Source organism: Colletotrichum acutatum (assembly GCF_030867785.1).
Source record: "Colletotrichum acutatum strain CBS 112980 chromosome Unknown BDZ83scaffold_212, whole genome shotgun sequence".
Lineage (NCBI taxonomy): Eukaryota > Fungi > Ascomycota > Sordariomycetes > Glomerellales > Glomerellaceae > Colletotrichum > Colletotrichum acutatum.
In genome coordinates this window covers 13730-34382 of record NW_026849206.1, presented here as the reverse complement: position 1 = coordinate 34382, position 20653 = coordinate 13730, and the positions used below count along the sequence as shown (strand labels likewise).

The 20653-nt window shown below is 54.7% G+C and overlaps 5 protein-coding genes across 5 annotated transcripts; 4 read left to right on the top strand and 1 right to left on the bottom strand.

Annotated features, from left to right (window-relative positions):
- Positions 1-1004: 1004 nt before the first annotated feature.
- On the top strand, positions 1005-6710 carry BDZ83DRAFT_758242 (proteasome component ECM29; the record flags this gene model as incomplete). The annotated part of the gene is made up of 3 exons (XM_060515002.1): positions 1005-1172; positions 1229-1275; positions 1340-6710. The coding sequence occupies 3 exons, from the start codon at positions 1005-1007 to the stop codon at positions 6708-6710; spliced, it is 5586 nt and encodes a 1861-aa protein (XP_060358023.1).
- Positions 6711-8140: 1430 nt separating this feature from the next.
- On the top strand, positions 8141-9897 carry BDZ83DRAFT_593325 (UBX domain-containing protein; the record flags this gene model as incomplete). Its single annotated transcript, XM_060506616.1, has 2 exons — positions 8141-8729; positions 8789-9897. 2 exons carry the CDS (start codon positions 8141-8143, stop codon positions 9895-9897), a joined length of 1698 nt encoding a protein of 565 aa, XP_060358022.1.
- A 2686-nt stretch (positions 9898-12583) lies between these two features.
- BDZ83DRAFT_593339 (kinase-like domain-containing protein) lies at positions 12584-14864 on the top strand (the record flags this gene model as incomplete). The annotated part of the gene is made up of 4 exons (XM_060506618.1): positions 12584-12665; positions 12725-12755; positions 12830-13146; positions 13213-14864. The coding sequence occupies 4 exons, from the start codon at positions 12584-12586 to the stop codon at positions 14862-14864; spliced, it is 2082 nt and encodes a 693-aa protein (XP_060358021.1).
- Positions 14865-15841: 977 nt separating this feature from the next.
- On the bottom strand, positions 15842-16564 carry BDZ83DRAFT_181890 (uncharacterized protein). Its single transcript, XM_060501530.1, has one exon. The coding sequence runs from the start codon at positions 16529-16531 to the stop codon at positions 15917-15919; it is 615 nt and encodes a 204-aa protein (XP_060358020.1). The 5' UTR covers positions 16532-16564; the 3' UTR covers positions 15842-15916.
- A 1682-nt stretch (positions 16565-18246) lies between these two features.
- BDZ83DRAFT_181850 (uncharacterized protein) lies at positions 18247-19629 on the top strand. The gene has a single exon (XM_060501529.1). It carries the CDS (start codon positions 18514-18516, stop codon positions 19405-19407), a length of 894 nt encoding a protein of 297 aa, XP_060358019.1. The 5' UTR covers positions 18247-18513; the 3' UTR covers positions 19408-19629.
- The last annotated feature ends 1024 nt before the right edge of the window (positions 19630-20653 follow it).

Below are 20653 nucleotides of genomic sequence, written 5' to 3'. Positions count from 1 at the left end.
GTTCAACGTATATGTTGCGGAATCGTATCCTGATGATTAGAGATAAAGATAATCAAAGATAGATCAGCATTGAGGTGAACTCCAAGAGAAAAACGCACCCGTATGCTCTATGTGATTTTGCCTGCCTTGTTGATCTCTCACGGATCCTGGAAAGAATATCCAAATAGGACGGTGGTGAACTGAAATAGCGAGGGCTCTCGCCTGTTGTGGTAAAAAAAAAAAAAAAAAAGAAGAAGAGCAGCTTGTAGGCCTAAAATCAACTTTACCTTGCTTACCCCTGTGACATACTAAGAAGATATGGAAAAAAAAAGGACGGCACAGAACTACAATAGCGTGAGCTCTGACCTTTTATGATTAAGCGAAGGCTGCTTCGAAGAACTGTCCCAACTCCCCTTTACTTTTTTAACTTCTCTAGGCAGAACACTGCTGCAAGGCAATATCTTTATGAATTGAATCAAAACAGGACGGTGCAGAAGTGAAAGAGCGAGAGCTCTCGCCTTATGTGGTTAAGAAGACTACTGAATAGACCCGCCCTAACTCCACGTCACCTTGTCTGCCTCTCCATGACACGCTGTACGGAACCACAACCAAGGAAGAGATTAAAATAGGGTTATGCAGAAATCAAACAGCGAGAGCTCTCGCCTTGTATGACCATTAATGCTGAAGCTGGGTAGCACCCGCCTTTTCAGTTTGCTTCTGTCTCGGAGTCTCTCAAAAAACATCGGCGGCGTTTACTCGCTAAACCGGTTTCGGAGCAAACATTGGCCACATTGTGGCGGAGGTCAGTTGCCGCCCCCAACTGTTTCTCCCCCTGTTCCGTTCCGTTTTCTGTGGAATTTCTGGAACCACTCGGACACCAAGCTTAATCAGCTCAGGCAGCCGGAAGCAACGTCGACTCTTCCTACAGCACACGTCAGGTACATTTACATGTACCCCCACATCTCTCTCTCCATCATCATCTCTCATCATCAACACAGACCAGACGCCGCGACAGCTTGTTCAAGATGTCTGGCGAATCTCCCGAGGCCAAGGAGAAGCGCCTCGTGGGGACCGTTCAGATTCGGCTTCTCGAGGCGTCGAACAACGAGGCGAAGCTCACCGAGTTGTTGGGCAAGTACCTGTGCGCGCTGCTACTCAAGGCCAAGAGTGACTATCCTGCAGTTCGCACTGAGGTGAGAATCCACCACAAACTGAATAAAATTCTTTGCGATGCTGACATTTGTTATAGGTGATCACGTTTGCCGGTAAATTGAAAGGCCTGATCATTCACCCAAGGTATGGGTTTCCTCGTTTTCTGCGTCTTCCATGATGTGAGCGTGGGCACTGACAGTGTACATAGCATCATTCTCCCGGTTGAGAAGCTCATCGACCAATACCAAGAGGTCGACTCACCCATTCTTCGCGTCTTAGATATTTCCTTTATCCAGCATAGCATTCTGCGTCTCGAGGATTACGAAAGACGTCATCTATTCCCCAAAGTGGCAAAGGGCATCTCATCACCCAACCATGCCGCCACCCAATCATCCATGTTCAATGTTCTCTTGAAGATCATTCCCGATATCCAGGTACCATCACGCGGCAGCGAAGAAGACGCGGCCTTGAGAGAAGCTAGCGGTCTTTCCAAAGATGTAGACGCCCTTTTCGTCGCAAGATGGCTGGGTAAGGTGTTGCTCCTGAGAATCCCGGGTGGCTCGAACCCAACTCGACAAGATTTTGAGAGGATGAACCCGGCCCTGCTTGCAGCGGACCTGGACTTCCTGAAGCCCGAGCAGCGCGATACTGCAGCTGCATTTCAGAACATGCAGGTCCTCCGGCGCAAGATTGCCCAGCTCTTGGCCAGCGGCGCGTTCAAAGACGAGGAGAGACTTTTGCCCGCGTTGTCTGCAGCAGCGAGCCCCGACTATCAAGTCTCACAGGCCGGAGAAGACATTCTGAAGAGAATCACAATCGACTTCGAGAAGGCTTCAGTTATTGAGGAGTTGTATAATGCACACGCCCGACTTCCCGCGCCCCACAGAATCAAAATTCTCCCTCTGCTTTCGAAATCGAAGCTTGCCACGACAATGCAGGATAACATCATGAACGTCGTTACACTCGACTTTGGTACAGAGACTTCCTCCATTGCGCCAGCTCATTTGCAAGCAGCAAGCGGTCTGGAGCGTACCAGACTCCATAAAGCTCTCTTCTACTTTCTCAACTGGTGCGCCAACATTGGACCTACCCAGGCACCCTTCACCATCGGTACTAAATTGATCGACAAGATGCGGACTTACGTTGAAGATCAGGGCTGGCCTGTTTCCCGCACGCTGACAGCAGACGAAGAGAAGCTTCGATCCATGGCCTACGACCTGCTTGGTGTTCTCGGCGCAGGAAGCGCATCCAGCACACAAGACAAGCTGCATCTCGTCGGTTGGCTCTTTAGATCCATGTCCGAGGACCCTACCGTCGAGGCGGTCTCTGCCATTGAGGGCTCACTTTCGGGACTGACCAGAAGCTTCGATCCCAAGACAGTCAGTGGCGACGGCCGCGGCAGTGGCATGATTAGCCTCATTTCTCTGCTCCTGCACTACATGAATCTCCCCGAGGAGAACCCTGCCGTGCGAAGCGCAAGATTCTCGGCCGTCAAGTGGGCGAACCAGACCATTGCGTCCTGGGATGTGCGAGGCAGATGGATCGATATCCTAGCCATTGCCGGCCGCAAGTCGGAGCGCACAGAAGTCGTCGAGGAAGGCAGAAAGGGCTTGGATCCCTGGACGTATAGAGACGCCGAGGCGCACAAGATGCCGGATTGGATTCAACTCATGACGTACTTCTTCTGCGACAAGATTTCTGACGAGATCTCAAGTGACGAGTGGAGCAGCTCAGCGCCTCCCAAGCTTGACTTTGATGATGACCGGACGATGCAGAATTTCCAAGGCGAAAAGATGATGGCTTACTCTGTTGCCGTCGAGTACGTCAAGAGGGCTCTGTTTGTCGCTGCGCTTCCGGACTTTCCTCTGGTTCCTGATTGGAGCTCCCAGCTCGATACTCTTGTTCGGAACGATGTCAAGACCAGGGAAACCATCGGAGCCTACTTCCGTTCGGTTGAGCCGGAGTACATTGGTCTCCTCATCAAGATCTGCTTCGACGGTGTTCGTTACCTGAAAAACCTGGACGGAACCGATCGCGTCGTTGAGAGCTGCCTAAAGTCCATGGTCGATGTCGCATCACTCGCCCCCGCTGGCACTATCAACTACATCGCCCCCTCGGCATGGGTTCTGCAGAAATGCATCGCATCTAACAACCGACACACCCGTGCTGCCGCCGCGCAAGCCGTCGGAATTCTCCTTCCTCATCCCCTTAATAAGGCGGATCTGGCGATTCCCGAGGCGGTTCCCCACCAGACAAGGAACGAGAACATTCAGAAGTTCCTGAGAGATCTCAAGGTCATGATTTGGGGATGGGAAAAGCATGTTGGAGCGGTCGCCAATGGCGTCGAAGGAGCTCTGCAGGCATTCGGCCACATCTTTTCGAGAGCAGTGTACTACGGTCTTCCTATCCCGATCGACGTTCACCTTCCGGCAAAGATGCTCATGGACAAATCGCGCCATGGTCCGACGTTGGAGAATGCTATCCTCGAATGCTACGGCGAGCTTTGGACCGCGGGACTTTCACAGTACATTCCGGACAACGTTAATAACCTTACAGCGGATTATGTGATCGAGAGACTCACGGAGAATGCGAATGCAGGAAGCGACAAGTCCATCTTTGCTCTCGGCCGCCTTGCTTTGGCGTTCAACGAGCCGAATGAAGAGGCCACTCCTGAGGACGGCCTGTTGTACCCATCTAGCAAGACGTCAGGCATCGACAGTGTTCTAAAGAGCCTTTTCGGACTTCACTCAAGAAAGGAGACTGAAATCCAGTTCACCGTTGGCGAGGCCATCACTGCCGCTATTGCCTGCTGGGACTCTGACTTTGTCAAGCTTTCCATGAATGTCGACTGCACCGACGGTCCCTGGAGAAAGGGCAAGCGCAGCCAGAGAATCACCGCTGTGCTCGACAAGCTATTCCGCGACTGCAAGACGACCAAGCCCAGCTTGCTCAAGGCCTCTGGCATCTGGCTCTTCTGCGTCGTTCAGTATTGCGGACATCTCGACGAGGTCCAGTCCCGTCTGCGAGAGGCTCAGGCCGCATTCATGAGGTTGCTCAGTGCGCGGGACGAGTTGGTGCAGGAGACGGCCTCTCGTGGTCTATCCCTGGTGTATGAGAAGGGCGACGAAGGATTGAAGCAGGATCTTGTCAAGGACTTGGTCTCGGCCTTTACTGGGAACACCACGCAGATCAAGGTCGAGGACGAGACGGAATTGTTCGAACCCGGCGCTTTGCCTACGGGCGAGGGCAAGTCGGTGACATCGTACAAGGATATTGTCAGTCTGGCGAACGAAGTCGGAGACCAGAGTCTCGTCTACAAGTTCATGTCGCTCGCGACGAACGCCGCGACTTGGTCGACGCGATCAGCCTTTGGTCGCTTCGGTCTCAGCAACATCCTCTCAGAGTCGGAGGTCGATCCGAAGCTTTACCCTAAGCTGTTCCGGTACCGCTTCGACCCAAACTCCAACGTTCAGCGATCCATGGATGACATCTGGAAGGCCTTGGTCAAGAACCCGAACGAAACGATTGGCGAGCACTTTGACGCTATCATGCAGGATCTCTTGAAGAACGTCCTCGGCAAGGAGTGGCGCGTTCGACAGGCCAGCTGTGGTGCCATCTCCGACCTGATTTCTGGACAGCCCTTCCACAAGTATGAGAAGTACTATGCCGAGATCTGGACCGCGGCACTGAAGGTGCTTGACGATGTCAAGGGATCCGTCAGAGAATCTGCGCTTAAGCTGTGCATGGGTCTGACCAACACTATTGTCCGTCAACTCGAAGAGGGTGGGTCCTCGTCGTCAGCGCAGGCTATGCTGAAGCAAGCTCTTCGTTTCCTCCTCTCGCCCAGCGGTCTCGAGAGCGGTGTCGATGAAGTCAAGATGTTCTCGCTGAAGACGATTATCGACATCACCAAGAAGGGTGGCCCTAATCTGAAGCCCTTCATTGTCGACTTCATCCCTCCGCTCCTGGGTCTTCATAGCACAATCGAGCCAGAGCAGATCAACTACGCTTACCAGAAGGTCAGCGAGGACTCCCGTGACCAGCTTGATAAGCTCAGAGCTAGATGGGTTAACCAATCGCCAATCTCGGAAGCCATCGACAACTGCCTCCGGCAGCTAGACGCCGACGGGATGAAGCAGCTTGCGCCGAAGCTCGAGGAGATCATCAAGACCGCCATTGGCATGCCGACCAAGATTGCGTGTGCTAGACTGATTGGCGATCTTGTCATGCGCCACGCCGTAGACTTCAAGCCGGTATCACCAAAGTTCATGCAGATTATGGAGAAGCAAGCACTCGACCGCAACGACGAAGTCAGCAAGGGCTACGCCAGAGCCGCGGGATACCTGATGCGCATCGTCCCCGACGCATCCAAGGAGCGGCTCGTCGATAAGTTTACTGAATTCTACTTTGCTAGCGAAGACGAAGCCCGCCGCGCCAAGGTATCTGATGTTGTTCTCGGCGTCTCCAAGCTTGCCCCCGACCACTTCAACGCTCTGGCGGCCAAGTTCATCCCATTCACCTACATGGGTATGCATGACACCGACGAGTATACCCGAAAGTGCTTCGACGAAGTCTGGAACCAGCACGGCGGCAGCTCCCGCACCGTCGCGCGCTACGTTCCCGAGATTGTAGGCTTCATCAAGCGGGGCCTCGAGGCGCCGCGGTGGAACCTCCAGCATACCGCAGCCTTCAGCATTGCGAGCATGATCAAGGCCGTCGTCGCCTCCAGCGATGCTACGGGCGGACAAATGTCCGAGGCCAACCTGAAGCTCATCTGGCCCGTTCTCGATAAAGCGCTCGCCCTCAAGACATTCCCTGGAAAGGAGAAGGTTCTCGAGTCCTTCCCTCAATTTGTCGGCAAGGGCAAGGCTCTCTGGCAGAATGACTCAGCCGTCGCCGCACAGCAGCAGAAGATTGCGATTCGCGAGGCTAAGAGAAACAATGAGGACTACCGCCCGCACGCCTTCAAGGCTCTCTGGCAATTTGCAGAGCAGCGCGACGATCTGGACCTTCTAGAAACCATCTCCACTATTGTGGGCGGACCTCTGGATGACTTCATCGACGAGGACCGGATGGACGTCGACAGCTCCGGCGACGCGACGCGCAAGGCGGCCGTCAACGGCATCGAGACTGTCGCGCGCGGCTACAATCGCAAGCAGGTCAAGGAGAACCCCAGCGCCGTGCTCAAGAAGATCTTTGAACTTCTCAAGACGTATCTTGACAACGCCAAGTTCGAGGGCATCAAACGAGAGGTGTGGTACGAGTCTGTCAAGGACCTGATGGAAGCTGCGCCCGCCCCCGGCACCCCTGCCGGCAACGAGAAGGAGGTCGCTCTGGCCTACCTCCGCAGCCTGGATCCCGAGTCCGTTGACAACGGCACCGAGGCCCAGCGTACGATGCGGGTCCTCGCCATTGGCGGGGTATTCAAGGCCATCCAGCGCGGGGTGTTTGGGGAGGGAGCGGCGGCGGCGGAAGAAAGGAAGGGCTTTGTGGAGATGGTGAAGAAGGCATTGGGGGTTGAGAGGTCCCTTGAGGTGCAGAAACACCTCAAGGAGATCCTCGCGGAGCTGGAGAAGTAGGAGGGAGAGGAGAAGATCCTTCCCCCTACTTCTCCAGGGGAGAGGGATGTTTTTGGCCGCCCGGCGGCAGGATATGGCTCGCGGGGTGTTGATACCCCTAAACTAGAATTTGCACTTTACTTGAATGACTGTCTCAATGGCCCAATTCCCTTCTCCTGTGCTTATGTCGTGAGGAGGATTCACTGCTGAACATACGAGAGACGCCGGAAGAGGTTGAGACTTGAAGAGAGGCTCTACTTTGCGTACGTGCGATACTTGTGACTCTGTGAATATCTGCGATGGATGCTGAGAAGGGAGTTCCTCAGAGTACGCCAGAAGATGTAGTCGAAGCTCACTTTACTGCCTTGCACAAGCGTGCCCTTCTAGTCAGATTTCGTGAGCACGCATCGTCATGGATGCTTGAACTTATTTCGGATGCCACATGAGTTTCAGGGCGTTTTCCAAAAGCGAATGTTACATGACAGCTTACAAAGCGGTTGATCGACCATGTTGACCAAGTCTCAAGGCTTGGCTACCAACTTGCCCGAAGGGGGAATTGAGAACAGGGCAAAATTACGGTTACTTAGATGGCAGCAGTGGAAGCAAAAGCTACATGTTCATCTCTGAATGTTTGAAAGAATGGCAGGCCAAGACAATGTCTATCTAGCCTGTGCCTTTAGTCGATGCAAGAAAGAAGCAGGTTGCAATGCTCTGCCTGGGATGCTCTTGGAGACGGATAGCTTCATGTGTGGCTGATGACATGCCACAAGGTCAGCCACATGAGAATGAGCACCTTGGTGGCCGTGGCGCAGTGGATTACCTCATCGCATCAACATTCTGCCATTTCTCCGAGACAGCCCAGAGCAGGAAGGATGGCTCCGAGGCTCGACCGGCGGTTGCGTCACAGAGTTGGACGCCTTGAGGGTGGCACTGGCCCGATAGCAGCACCTGCCCTGCGCTTTCACCCGTGCCTGCACTCAATACTGTGCCTTAACACGCGCCGGGACAAGCCCGCAACACCATCCCGTCCTCAGATCAGTGGCGGCGCAAACCAACCAAACCAGCCTTGCCTTTTCCCCCAACAAGAAGCTGAACCTGAAGCTATCGACTTTCTTTCAATTTACCTGTTTGGAAACCGCTTTGGACTTCTTCACTCGACGGCGCCGGACAATTTGGACCCGAAGACCAACGCGCCCGACGGTAACCTGCAGCTACCCCTCCGCCCCGTGCCAGACTCCAGCACCTTCGGTTCAAGGTGGGGCAGAGGTGCCATCCGTCTCCCACCTTCAGCGACCCTTCTGCATTCACTCTTCTGACCGCCACCAGAAAAAAGAGATATCTTTTTTGACTGATCACTGCCCGGTACCAACAGCTGGAGGAAATATCACGAAGCTACTCAAAAAAACAAATCTCTTCAGCGACCTTTACACCGCCAAGCGCAGACCTTCGCCATGGACGAGGATATCTCCAACTTCGTCGCCATCACGGCAGCCAGCCCGGAGGCCGCTCGCGGCTTCCTGGAGATGACCAACAACAATCTCGAACAGGCCATTCAGCTCTTCTTCGAGAACCCCGACATTCAGAGCAGTTTCAACCAGCCACCCGCCACCTCCTCGACAGCGCCCCCAGTGCCCTCGAGCACCCGACCGAATGTGGGACGGCAGGACGAGCGCGGGGTCATTCACATAGATAGTGATGACGATGGCGATACTGCCATGACAGTGGACGATATGGACGATAACTTTGGACACGACGACTCCGAGATTGCAGCAAACGAACAGGTGGCGGCCATTGCCCGAAGTGCCCAAGAGGAAGAGGATGCTGCCATGGCCAAGAGATTACAAGAGGAACTTTACGGTGGTGGTCCTGGAGGCGGCGGCGGTGGCGCTGGAACCGGCGGTGGTCAGGATGATGTCAGATCACCCATCGCCAGAACCACCGAGACGCTCGTTGGAGGCTATGATGGTGATGATGGTATGGACATGGACACTATCATCCGGGCACAAATGAGACAGAGAGAAGCCGCCAGAGCAGCTCGAGGTATGTATTGGGTTATGTTTGCTCCCCTGGGCTTGCCATGCTAATTTCCTGGACATCAGCTGGTGGTGGAAACCCCTTTGCTCATAACCTGTCCATTTGGGACGATGACAGCCCAGCTGCGACCCAGCCCGCCCAACCTGCTTCAACGGAAGGCGGCACACGAGCCCAGAGACTGGCAGAGCTGTTCCGGCCGCCCTACGACATCATGTCCCGACTTGAGTGGGATGAGGCAAGGCAGGAGGGCAAGGACGAGAAGAAGTGGATCCTGGTTAACCTCCAGGATATGAGCGACTTCAACTGCCAAGCCTTGAATCGGGATATCTGGAAAGATGCGGCTATTCGGAGATTGTTGGATGATGCCTTCATTTTCCTACAGTACGACAAGGATGCTATGGCGGCACAACAGTACATCAACTTTTATTTCCACGGCACCGGCCACGAGAATCCAGACAATTACCCGCATGTCGCCATTATCGACCCGAGAACGGGAGAGCAGGTCAAGGTCTGGAGTGGAAGGCCGTTCCCTAGCGCTTCCGACTTCCATGCGCAGCTGGCCGAATTCCTGGACCGCTATAGCTTGGCGGCCAACAGCAAGAACCCCGTAGTGGACCAAGCAGCGCCCCGCCCCAAGACCGTCGATGTCGACCGAATGACGGAGGATGAGATGCTGGAGATGGCATTGCAAAACAGTCTTGCTGCGTCCAACGGTGGTGGTGGTAGCAGCAGCTCCAAGCCCAAGACGAGCGTATTCGATCCCGATGCGCTCACCAAGTCAGACTCGTCTAGCGGCCAAGGCAAGGGTGTTTCTCCAGTTGAGGAGGCAGCAGGCGGCATTACCCCCCCTGCTGAGCCGGCAGCAGCGCAAAGCGCCTGGGCCAGGATCGCGAACGACAAGCCGCACACGGAGCCAGAGAACAAACCAGCAACGACGACACGCATACAATTCCGACACCCCACTGGACGTGTCATCCGTCGGTTCAACCTGGAGGATCCGGTCAGACGCATCTACGAGTGGCTCAAGGCCGAACCACTCGAGGGCAAGGAAGGGATTGAGGTTGAGCTGAAGCGTATGCCGCAGGGCCAGGACTTGAGTGACGGGTTGGACACGACCATCATGGAGGCTGGTCTCAAGAACGGTACCGTTATGATTGAGTTTATTGAGGACTAGAGCTGGCGTTGGTTCCACTCAGCGACTGATGATTCGAGGTTGAAACATCGGTTAAGGGCAAGGTGCATTTATTCAGCAGGGCCAGGGCCAGGGCATGGCCGATAGAATCGGAACTGGACAGGCGGAAGGAAGCCTTCTTTCAACATTGTTCGTTTGGGCTCTTCTCATACATACCACAATATCCGGCGAGGGCAGGCAGGCATGGAAGGATGCAGTTTATCGAGGACAACGGGTAGCCAGACAGAGTCTAATAGCGGGCCAGAAGATTCGGACGGCCAACCCACGTAGGTAGACGCTTGTTAACACAGAGACGGCATCAATAGACAAGGGATTCAAAGTAACACTCGTCGTGTTGTGTTATGGATGTTCCGAATGAACGTTGTCACTGGACGCCCGTGCCTCCATGTGGTGAGTCCTGGGTTTTCGGTTCTACTTGATATGGTATCGACTATCAACGTCCAACGATCCAATGCCAATCATCTTCAGCCTCTGCTGTAGTGGTGGTAGGAGTGGAAAGAAACCCACACTCAGGGCTGAAGGGAATCGACGGCAACTCGTTTGCACAGATGCTTTCCTGGCCAAGGTACCAGAACGGCAAGGTCAACCAAAAGAAGAATCCAAAGGAACAAAGGTGGCTCCAAGTCTAAAGGCAGATGTCTTGGGCTGAGAGATGTGGGTGTTTCACTAGGCTAGAGCATGAACTATCTTTGGGAAGTGTGCTTGGCTCACCTGGGCATCGGTGGTGGCGCCGGTTGGAGGGGAACCAATCAGAGGGCTACGGCGGACGGGTTCCTGGACGGGACGTGTCACTGCATGCGAGATGAGTGGAGGGGTGATTGGATGTGGTGGGTTGCTCTCCGTCTGTTAGTTATAGTGCTAGTACCAATATTGATTGTGGTGTTTGTTGGTGATACTGGAATGGTGAAATGAGAGGTGAGAGGTGGATATCTGGTTGGCACCGTTTGGGGCGATTCTGTGAGGTGCACTGCCATTTGATAAGCAGGACGTGATCTGTGCACGCTCGCTTAGGTTGGCGATAATGCATTGCGCAGGACGGAGTACTTGATTCCATTGTTTTGACTGCTAGAGGTCGCTGACGTTTTTACTGGACAGGGCCACCCCGAGGGCCAGACGGATAGCAGGGGGATATTTGAGGTGGGATGAGGGGAACCTTGGAACCTGTGCCTGGCGACTCCAAATTGACATCAACAGTGGTGGTTGCTGGTGAACCGACCCCTCGGTTACCATTTCAGATCATGGCATAAACAACGGGCGGTGCGAGGCCCAATAGACATCTTTCTGCTTCTGTTTCTACTACACAGTACATCAACCATTCCAACCTGCCTTACGCATACTCGGGTTCTTTGCGCTGGAACGTCGCATTTCCGTTTATATGTATTTGGGGAGTCGATCTTACCAAATCAGTCAGGTCTAAGATATCCCAACCTTGGGTACCGTGGAGTCCAAGCCCCAAACTAGCACCTACACCAAGACAACATTGAAGAAAGCGACGACGACGCAAAAGACAGCCACGCCGGCGCCGTCTTCTTTGTGGCCTTTCAACCGTCCAGAATCTGTCTACTTGAGCTCGGTCTGGCTTGGTACCGTCGCTTTTTACCCCACACTCTGCCTCGTGTGCCCAAACATCAGATTCCCGTCCGTCGTTTCTTTGGGACCACGACGCTTTCTTTTTTGCGCGGCTCTTAGGTTCCTTGCCATACTTTGAGATTGCCCGTCTCTATTCGTACTCTGTAGGTAGGTCTGTTGGATTCCCCCTGCTGCTTATTGTGCCTATGGACTTTCATCCACGTAGTCCTATCGTGGCACTGACGTCTTCCCTTCCCTCTCCCTTTGCTTTGGCTCTGCCAATCCACCGACTTACGAGGGACGCGAACTACAGCGGCCCGCTACAGTGTCTCACCACCACCTCTGGAACCTTTTTTTTTTCTCATCCTCACCTACCTACCTAATTGTTTTCCCCCTCCCCTTGTTTACCTCGTCATTCTGTCTCTGCACCTTGAAGAAAAGGAGAGACGAGACATTAGACACGCGACAACAGCCCACGTACGATTGACGCCGCCTCCTTGGGAACTAATCACCGTTAGGCTCCGGCCGACTTTGTCTCTAGCACCTTTTTTTGCTAACCGCTCGCCTTGAACCAGATCGCTTTCTTTCTCTCCTTAGTTTGGGCCTTCAAAACCAGCCTTCTCGGGGGGCCACCTGTGACCACCTAGCCCGGCTTCAATCGCTTCTACCTCAGCTCGACGACAAGCCGTATCCTTCGTCCCCCACCGCCTCTATCCCTCTCCAAGCCGCTCGCCCTCAACTCCAGGATCCCCTCATCAACCACCTGCCCGCTGCTTGCTGCCCGCTGCCCGAGCACGAAGGCAAAAAAAAGAGACTTTCCAGCCTGAGAAGTCAATTTCCCGCCAACGGAACATTTATCTGCCTGACGACAGCAGGCACCCGATTAGAGACGAACCACCGCCGCGCCGACGCCGAACTACCGCCAATCCCACTACGCTGACGACCTTTCGGGCCCCTCGCAACCCCGCGATCCTCTCCTTTGCGACGGACGACAGTCCTCGACGGGACAGCCTCCTGTTGTTGCGCGGCGTCAATTGAACGACTAATCCTCTCTGCCGGGATACACACCCCACCTCCTTCGCAGCGCTAGACCGCAACCATGGGCGATCGCGATAGGGATATCGAGGAGGGCAACGAGGCGCTTGATCCCGAGCTGCTCTACACCAAGGAGTACTGCATTGGTACGCGCGCCGCTTCCGTGCTCGAGGCGGCATGTTGCTAATATGCTCGATTTTACTAGGCGGAGGAAGCTTTGGCAAGGTCTACAAGGGGTAAGTGCTGCCCAGTCCAGTCCCCCTCTCCTCTTCAGCGAGAAGCACCAGAGAACTAACCGCAACTTGTGCAGAGTCGACAAGCGTACCGGTCACGCCGTGGCCATCAAGATCATTGATATCGAGAGCGCCGAGGACGAGGTCGAAGACATTATCCAAGAAATCGCCATCCTGTCCGAACTGCAGTCTCCCTACGTTACGAAATACTATGGCTCGTATGCCAAGGGGGCGGAGCTATGGATTGTCATGGAGTTTTGCTCGGGTGGCAGCTGTGCAGACCTCATGAAGCCAGGTCTGATTGGCGAAGACTACATTGCAATCGTTATTCGCGAGCTCCTACTTGGTCTCGATTACTTGCACACGGATAAGAAGCTGCACCGTGATGTCAAAGGTTGGTTGGGCACTTTGCGATGCGCTCCTTTTGCTGCTCTGGTCTGGAGCTAACACACGTATCCAGCTGCCAATGTGCTACTCAGCTCCAACGGGCAGGTCAAGCTTGCGGATTTTGGTGTCTCGGGACAGCTCTCGGCTACCATGACGAAAAAGAACACCTTTGTCGGCACACCCTTCTGGATGGCCCCCGAGGTTATCAAGCAGTCAGGCTACGATCACAAAGCTGATGTCTGGTCGCTTGGTATCACGGCGCTGGAGCTTGCCAACGGCGAGCCACCATATGCTGACATCCACCCCATGAAGGTGTTATTTTTGATCCCCAAGAACCCTCCACCGCGGCTGGAAGGAAACTTTACAAAAGCCTTCAAAGATTTCATCGAGGTGTGTTTGCAGAGGGATCCCAAGGACCGACCTACGGCCAAGGACCTGCTCAAGCATCCCTTTATACGCCGCGCGAAGAAGACGAGCTACCTGACCGAGCTCATCGAGCGCCACAGCCGGTGGGCCGCGACGCACAAGGGCGACGATGATGATAGTGACCAGGGGGGTGAAGAATACTACGAGCGCCGACAGGTCGACGAAGACATGTGGGATTTCGGCACAGTGAGGCTTGTGGGAGATCGTGGCGGTGTGGTTCCTCGTCCTGGACTTGGTGCACTGGATGAGTCTGCCACCAACGCCAGAGCTGCGAGACCTACGGAAAGTATTGATGATTATGGGGAGCGTTCGAGAGACAGCAGTCCGACCAAGATTCGCGACTTTGGCCGCGACCTCGCCATCGCTTCTGATACCCTCAAGGCGGCCAGTGCCAACACGGGGACCTCTCGACAAGCATCGCCACAACGGAAGCCTGTGCCGTCAGTCGCGCCCCAATCGCCTGCCAAGGTGCCTCTTCCAATGTCGCCAGAGAAGTTGCAAAGAGGAGGAGGGGGCCCAGAGACACCACGACCCATCTCTCGATTGATTCCACCTGCCGTCCCGGTCAGTCAATCTCCGGACTACGACCGAGAATTGCAGGTCCAGTTGCAGAAGGACATGGGCTTGATGAGTCTAGGCCCTGTGATTCAGCCCGCCGACTTGCAGCACGTTGACGATGCTACACCCCCGCGACCCCCTCTCCATGGACCTCGGCCGAATAACAAATTTGCGCCGATTACTCTTCCAGAAATCCCCCCGTACCGCGGCAGCCCGCAGGCGCAACAAACGCCGGTTAGGATACCGAGCCAATCTCCGAACGGGCAATATCGTCAGCCGTCTGGCCAGGCGGCGCCGCCTCCACCACCAAAGGCATACGCGCTGCCGTCGAAGACGCAGACGCCTACCCCTGAACCCGCGGCACCTTCCTCCTTTCCCCCGCCAGCGCCGTCTAATCCCAACGGGGAGCTAGACGCCTTGAACGATGTCATTTTCCCTGCACTCGAGGAGGCGCTAAAGAGGAGACAAATCAGGCTGCAACAGGCATTCCGACCTCAACAGGGTTCGTCTAGCCTCGTGGCCATGAACCAGGTGACTCCGAAGCAGCAACGAGCGGAAGCGGCTCACGAGAAGCTGCGGAAGCTCGTATATAAGCTCGCTCATGTGTGCAAAGAGATTGACCATTATGACAAGGCGGAGCCCGTGGGTATGGGTAGGGACGTTGGCACCTTCCTGGAGGGGCTGTTGGAGGAAATTCTCGTCAGGGTTGAACCCCTCGACGAGGAGGATGTTGCGGCGTGAACCGTCTGATGGTCCAGGCGGCTGTGTGTGAGGCGGAACGACGGACAGGGGGGATGCTTGGTGGGGCATCTGACGAGCACATGCTTAGATGCTCGCGAGTCGTCGCCGGCTGACCGGTGAGGTGGGATGGAAGATGGGAACAAGCTGACTCGTTGACGACACGACAATAGACGGGGTTCTGGAGGATACCTACCGCCCCAATGCGAAAACGAAGAGACTTATTACATATGATGCAAAGGGCCAAAGGGAGGAAAATCGGGGTCGACGGAATGCTGGAAACGACAAAGATGACAAAACGACGGACATGACATGATGGACAGGACATACACAAACACAAACATATACACATACTTGGCCCGTTCCCCTCTCGTCTTTTGACTCGGAACTGGGAAGGAAACAACGGGCGGCGAGTCTGGGGTTTGAGGAATAGAGTGAGGGGCTGGGGAGGGGAAGGGGAATGGTTCTATCACAAGACGCCTTTTTCTTTTCTACGTACGATGGACCTCATGTATTATACCCAGCATTTACCAAGAATAGAGTGCGTGCTCTTTCTCTGAGACCCTCGAGCCACCACCCCCGGAGAAACCGATGCAAGGCTGGAGAGGGAGGCTTCGATGCACTAAGCTGTATGGGGAGGTGAGAGGAATGGCACTTTGGGTGGTTACTGATCACAAAACCTCGAGTCGAGGGGGATTCTTCTTGTTTCTGCCCAGTGGCAGTGGCAGTTCCCGTGTCTTGCCAGGTATGTCAGGTATGGGTCTATCCGTTTGGGAATCCTTGGATGTTGCCGAGAGTCAATACTTTACTGTAAGCGAGCGAACCTTGGACTTTGCCGCTGCAGAGACAAGGCAAGGCCTATGGAGAAAGTCTCGCTTTTTCTTGGGGCCTGTCCTGGTCTCATGAACTTCCTGAAGAGCAATCGCTTAGGGGATGGTGAGGGCTGAGGGGGAGGGGAAAGGGTAGATCGGTGTGGTGGATTCGAACATGGAGTTATATGGTATACGGATGCCAAGGCGCCGTGTGTGTGCGGGTGGTGTATACCTCGACTCTATCTACGACGGACCCATGTCCGGCGCGGCTGAAGAGGATGGAGGGGCTTGGAGAAGCGTACGGGGGCCCGAAGGAAGGGTATGTACTTGTAGGAATCGATCGAATGGGGATAAAAAAGTGCGGGAGAGGGGAACGAGGAATATGAGTCTTTTGAGGTTTCCGATGGCGGGATTTTGGCGTGTGATGTTTGACGTTGTCTGTGTGTCTTGTAATGGCCCGTGGAATCCTTGCTGAAGGGATGATTTCGACCAAGGCAGCACGAAGTTCACAACAGGCTCCATCAAAGGTATGATCTTTGCTGTACTCTGTGCGGGATGGATATCCGTAGCGTATGAATAAGCTGGCAAGAAAGCCAGGTTCGTTCGGCCAGGTTCGGCCGGCCTTGTGTTGGTAACTTTGGGACTCTTGGGTTCTGGGAGAGAAGGTCGCAGCGGCAGAGAACCTGAAACCAGACGCGCGCGTGGGGCGGATGCTGCGGTGCTGGGCAGACGGGAAACCCTGCGGCGAGTCATGGACCCTGAAAAGGATGCCACAATTACAAAAAGGGCATATGTGCAAGAGGGAGAGGGAGAGGGAGAGGGAAGGGAAAAGCTGCTAAAGGCCTGAGGGTACGGCATTGACGATGGCTGGCCTTGCTGGGCAGAAACTAGGCCATGGATCTGGGTGTAAGTTCCCACAGACAGCGCTACGGCGTTACCCGTTGCTGACACCATGATCCCTACACCCTTTTCCCTTTTCTTTCAAGTCTGACTGGCCTGTTCCCAAGATGTACGGACAGACACAGGCAAACCATGTCCTTCTGAGTCCTTCTTCAGGCCAAGGCTGGGGGGCCTCTCCTTCTTGGGACGAGTCAATCGAGTCAATCGTCTGCCCTCCACCCCAGTCTTTCCCTCAAAGTTGGGACGCTGGGCGCTGCAGGACGAGCAACACACACGGCTTGGCCCTGGGAGGATGGGACCCACCATCTTTTGTATGTGTTCTGTATGGTCTTGTTTGGGTGCGGCTGCGGCTGCGGCTGGGCTGGCTTGCCTACCCATTACATAGTTTCTGCAAGAGTTGTAAGTGACATGGTAGCATGACCCCCCCGGGTCGGCGTGCTGCCGGCGAGATGTTCGTGGAGAACGGGACCTTTCCTTCCCCCTACTTCCCTCCTCCTGGGCAGCTTTTCTTCACGAGACCGATCCAAGAGGCGAACTCTGGATATGGGGCAGATGTGGTGGAGAGAGAGGAAGCACGGATCCAAACTGCCGTGGAGGAAGTTTGGGATATGTGACTTCTCTTAAGGCCTGGCTGCGCCGCCCTTCTCTCGTTCGTTTGGGAGGAAGGTTTTCGGACTTTCTTTGCAACTTCTTCTCGCTCCTTTTTGTTTGCTTCCTGCTTTTCTCCTCCCTCTTTTGAAGATGAGAACGTGTTGATTACGTTTTCTCTCCCTCTCCCTATCTTCGAAACTTGAGCAGAAAGAAACCTCACTCCCTTCCACTCATTTTCAGTTCATTTGCTTCTACTACTACGCCTTTTCGTGAAGGTAATCTTAATCCTACGGGGGAGGATCGAAGAGCCTTCTACTTGTCTTTGCCCTGTCTCTGCTACCGACTGCCCTGGTCCGTCTGGTCTTTTGTCTTCTCAAAGTCGGTTCCTGTTTCGAAATCCCTTGGAAGAGAAAGAGCGAAGGTTGTCGCCTTACCTCAAACACGTTGGCACACCACCACCCATAGCCCAGCTATTCCCTGGCAGAGCGTCTTATTACTCTTCCTCTCACACATCGCCCATCCCTCCCCTCTTCTACACATACCACCACCTCCATCTCATAATCACTCCCTCTACCTATTCTCCTCGCCGTCGGGCTTTCTCTTCCCTTTCCGACCTCCTTTCCCGAACAAACATACCAGCCTTTTGGGGGCCGGAGCCTCAGACTCGTCGTTCCTTTCGTCATCAAGCATCCCCGCCTTGTACGATCGACACATTGCGGCTCTTTTCAACGACTGTTTACGACTGTTTCGCAACAATAGAGGCTGGTTCTCTCGACTACACATCATCTTGTCACCGGAACGACCTCCGTCCGCCATTCGTATAAACTGGGTCAAGCGTGTTTAGGAGGAAGCGGAATTACCTGGCCCAATCAGCTCTACCAGCCTCCTTCAAACGGGGCTTGAGACTTTCTATACAACAGCAACCATGAAGACGACGACAACAAAGGCGGTGCTGCTCACGCTGCTCGGCAGCAGCGGCTTCGTAGCAGGTGTGCGAGCCGCGGCGAACCTGTGCTTCTTCCCCGGCGGCGTGCAGAGTCTGGACGTCCCGTGCGATCCCAAGGCTGAAGTGAGCATGTGCTGCGGAAGCGTGAACGCGTGTCTGAGCAACGGGTTGTGCAAGCTTGAGGATACGTCGAATAACACGGGTATCGCGTACGCGAGAGGGACGTGTTCGGATCCGACGTGGCAGAGTCCAATTTGTCCGCAGCATTGCGTGTTGAGTAAGTCTTCTACGAATCCTTTCCGAGGCCACAGGGGAACAGTTGGTCATGGGAGAACCATGGACCGAGACTGGCGAATCTGAGATGGAGGGGTGTTTTGATTGAGGAAGGAACAGGAGTACTAACATGAAGACAACAGACCCCGACACAAGAAAGAACAACACGGCATACGACTTCAGATTCAACGGTGTCCAGGTATGGCAATGTGATAGCCAAGGCTTCGGCGTACCGGGCAAATTCTGCTGCGAATCCGCCGCCGAGAAGACGAGATGCTGCTCCACGCCGCCCGCCATCTTCGGGCCCCTCATCGCCGCGACACCCGGCAACGCCGTCGCCGTGCAGACCCTCAACACGGGCGCCAAATCCACGCCCACGCCCTCGGGGTCGGGACGCGCCGGCGTCACGGGCGGAAGCAATTACCCCTCGCAGCAGACGCCCGAGATGACGGCCGTGCCGACGATGACGAGCAAGATCCCCGCCACGCCTGGTGGGGCAGAGGCCAGTCAGCCGACGGGGGATACGAATACCGGAAGCAGTGGAGACAGCGGGCAGAAGGGCATCGGGAGTGTGGCTGTCGTGGGACTGGGTGTCGGCGCGAGCGTGGGTGGCGCGCTGCTCGTGGCGGTGGGCGTGATGTGGTACCTCCGCAAGGAGAGGTCTCGTCGGGGACCCGTGGAGCTCGATGGGTCGAGTATCAATGGCGGGTACGGCGGTGGCAGCGGGGCGAGCGATCTGTCGAGGTCGAATACCGGACATACCGGGCGGATCGCGTACGGGGGGATGAATATTCACAATATGAATCACAACGGGGGCACAGGGACGATTAGCTCCATGGGGACAGGGACGTATAACATGTCGGCGACGCCTGGGATGGTGACTGTGAGGAGGGCGAGTAGTGAGTGGGATGGGAGTCCCGGCGGGTTGGGCGGGAATTATCAGATGGCGGAGATTGATGGTAAGGAGGCGATTATGGTTGCGGAGCCGCAAGGGAGGAAGAAGAGTCTCTATGAGCTGCCGTAGCCAGGTCGTCTTTCGGGGTATGAGATGAAGATGAAGTGGGTGAAAGACAAGAGAGAAAGTTCTTTAGAATAGAGCTTTGCCGTAAGACAAGCCATACAGAGACGGAGTTTGTACAAAAAAGACAGGAGGGACGGGATGGTGTATGGTGGCGTGATACCTGGACACTTTTGATAGCGGGGTGTTTCTGTTCTTACTTCCCCTTTTCTTTCTAGTTTACGGCTCATGAGAAATCAACTATTATAAACTTTAAACGTCCTTGCTTCTTCCTGCCTTCGTTCCTATGTGACAGGTGGCAAGCTTGAATTGACTAGACAAGACTTAAGCTTATCGCCCATCTGTCATCTATTCATGATCTACAAGCCTAGCGAATGGAAGAAAACAAGAGCTCGGACGGGCGACGATAACGCTAGCGTGGGAAACAATGATGATGGGCACCAGGGCCCCTTTACTGACAGCAACACACCACGAGCATCTCAACTATCCTGAAGGACGAGAGTAGAAGACAAAAGAAAGACGCTGACGAGGTACGGTGGGATGGAGAGGAAGGGAAGGGTGCTACCAGCACTCTGGAACCTGTCATGATCGGAAGCGCATCCGACCGGATTAGCGACCACCCACACGGGGTTATTGTGCGTCGTGAAAAGCCCGTCAGGGAGTGGAAGGATGTGGTTGACCGGCCTTCTCGATTCGGCCACCACGTGCCTTCGCCCTACGGCCCTGTTGTTGGGTAGCACTACAAGTGGATGTCGACTACCAAGGAGTACAGGGGCACACTTGAGGGCTGAGGAGCTTGAGGGGATCGGGGGCGTCTTCAGCCGTTGCTTCATGGTAAGGTAATGATCGGCAGGGGAGTGCTCTGCGGCTCTCGTTGTGCTTCGATGTGACGTTGGAGGGGGGAAGAGGTACGGCTGGCCTTGGATTTCTCGCGTATTATCAGTCAGGTTTACTGCAAGGTCAGAGTATCGTTCACTTGGCTTTCCTTGTTCTTCTTCTTTTTCTTCTATGTCATTGCCGCTACTCCGCGAATTAGACGCGGGGAGTGGAAGGAAGGACTATACCAGACCCGGATACGTCGATCATTCGCCATCTTCCATGCTGGGAACGGGTAAATGATCGAGCTGAATTGCGGAGTGGAGGGAAAAGAGAGAGTATAGCAGGCCTTGATGTCATAGCAGTGGCGCGCATTATAGATCAGAGGCCTTGTTGCTCGTACAAGACAGAGTCTAGGATGGTATTCTGAAGGGCA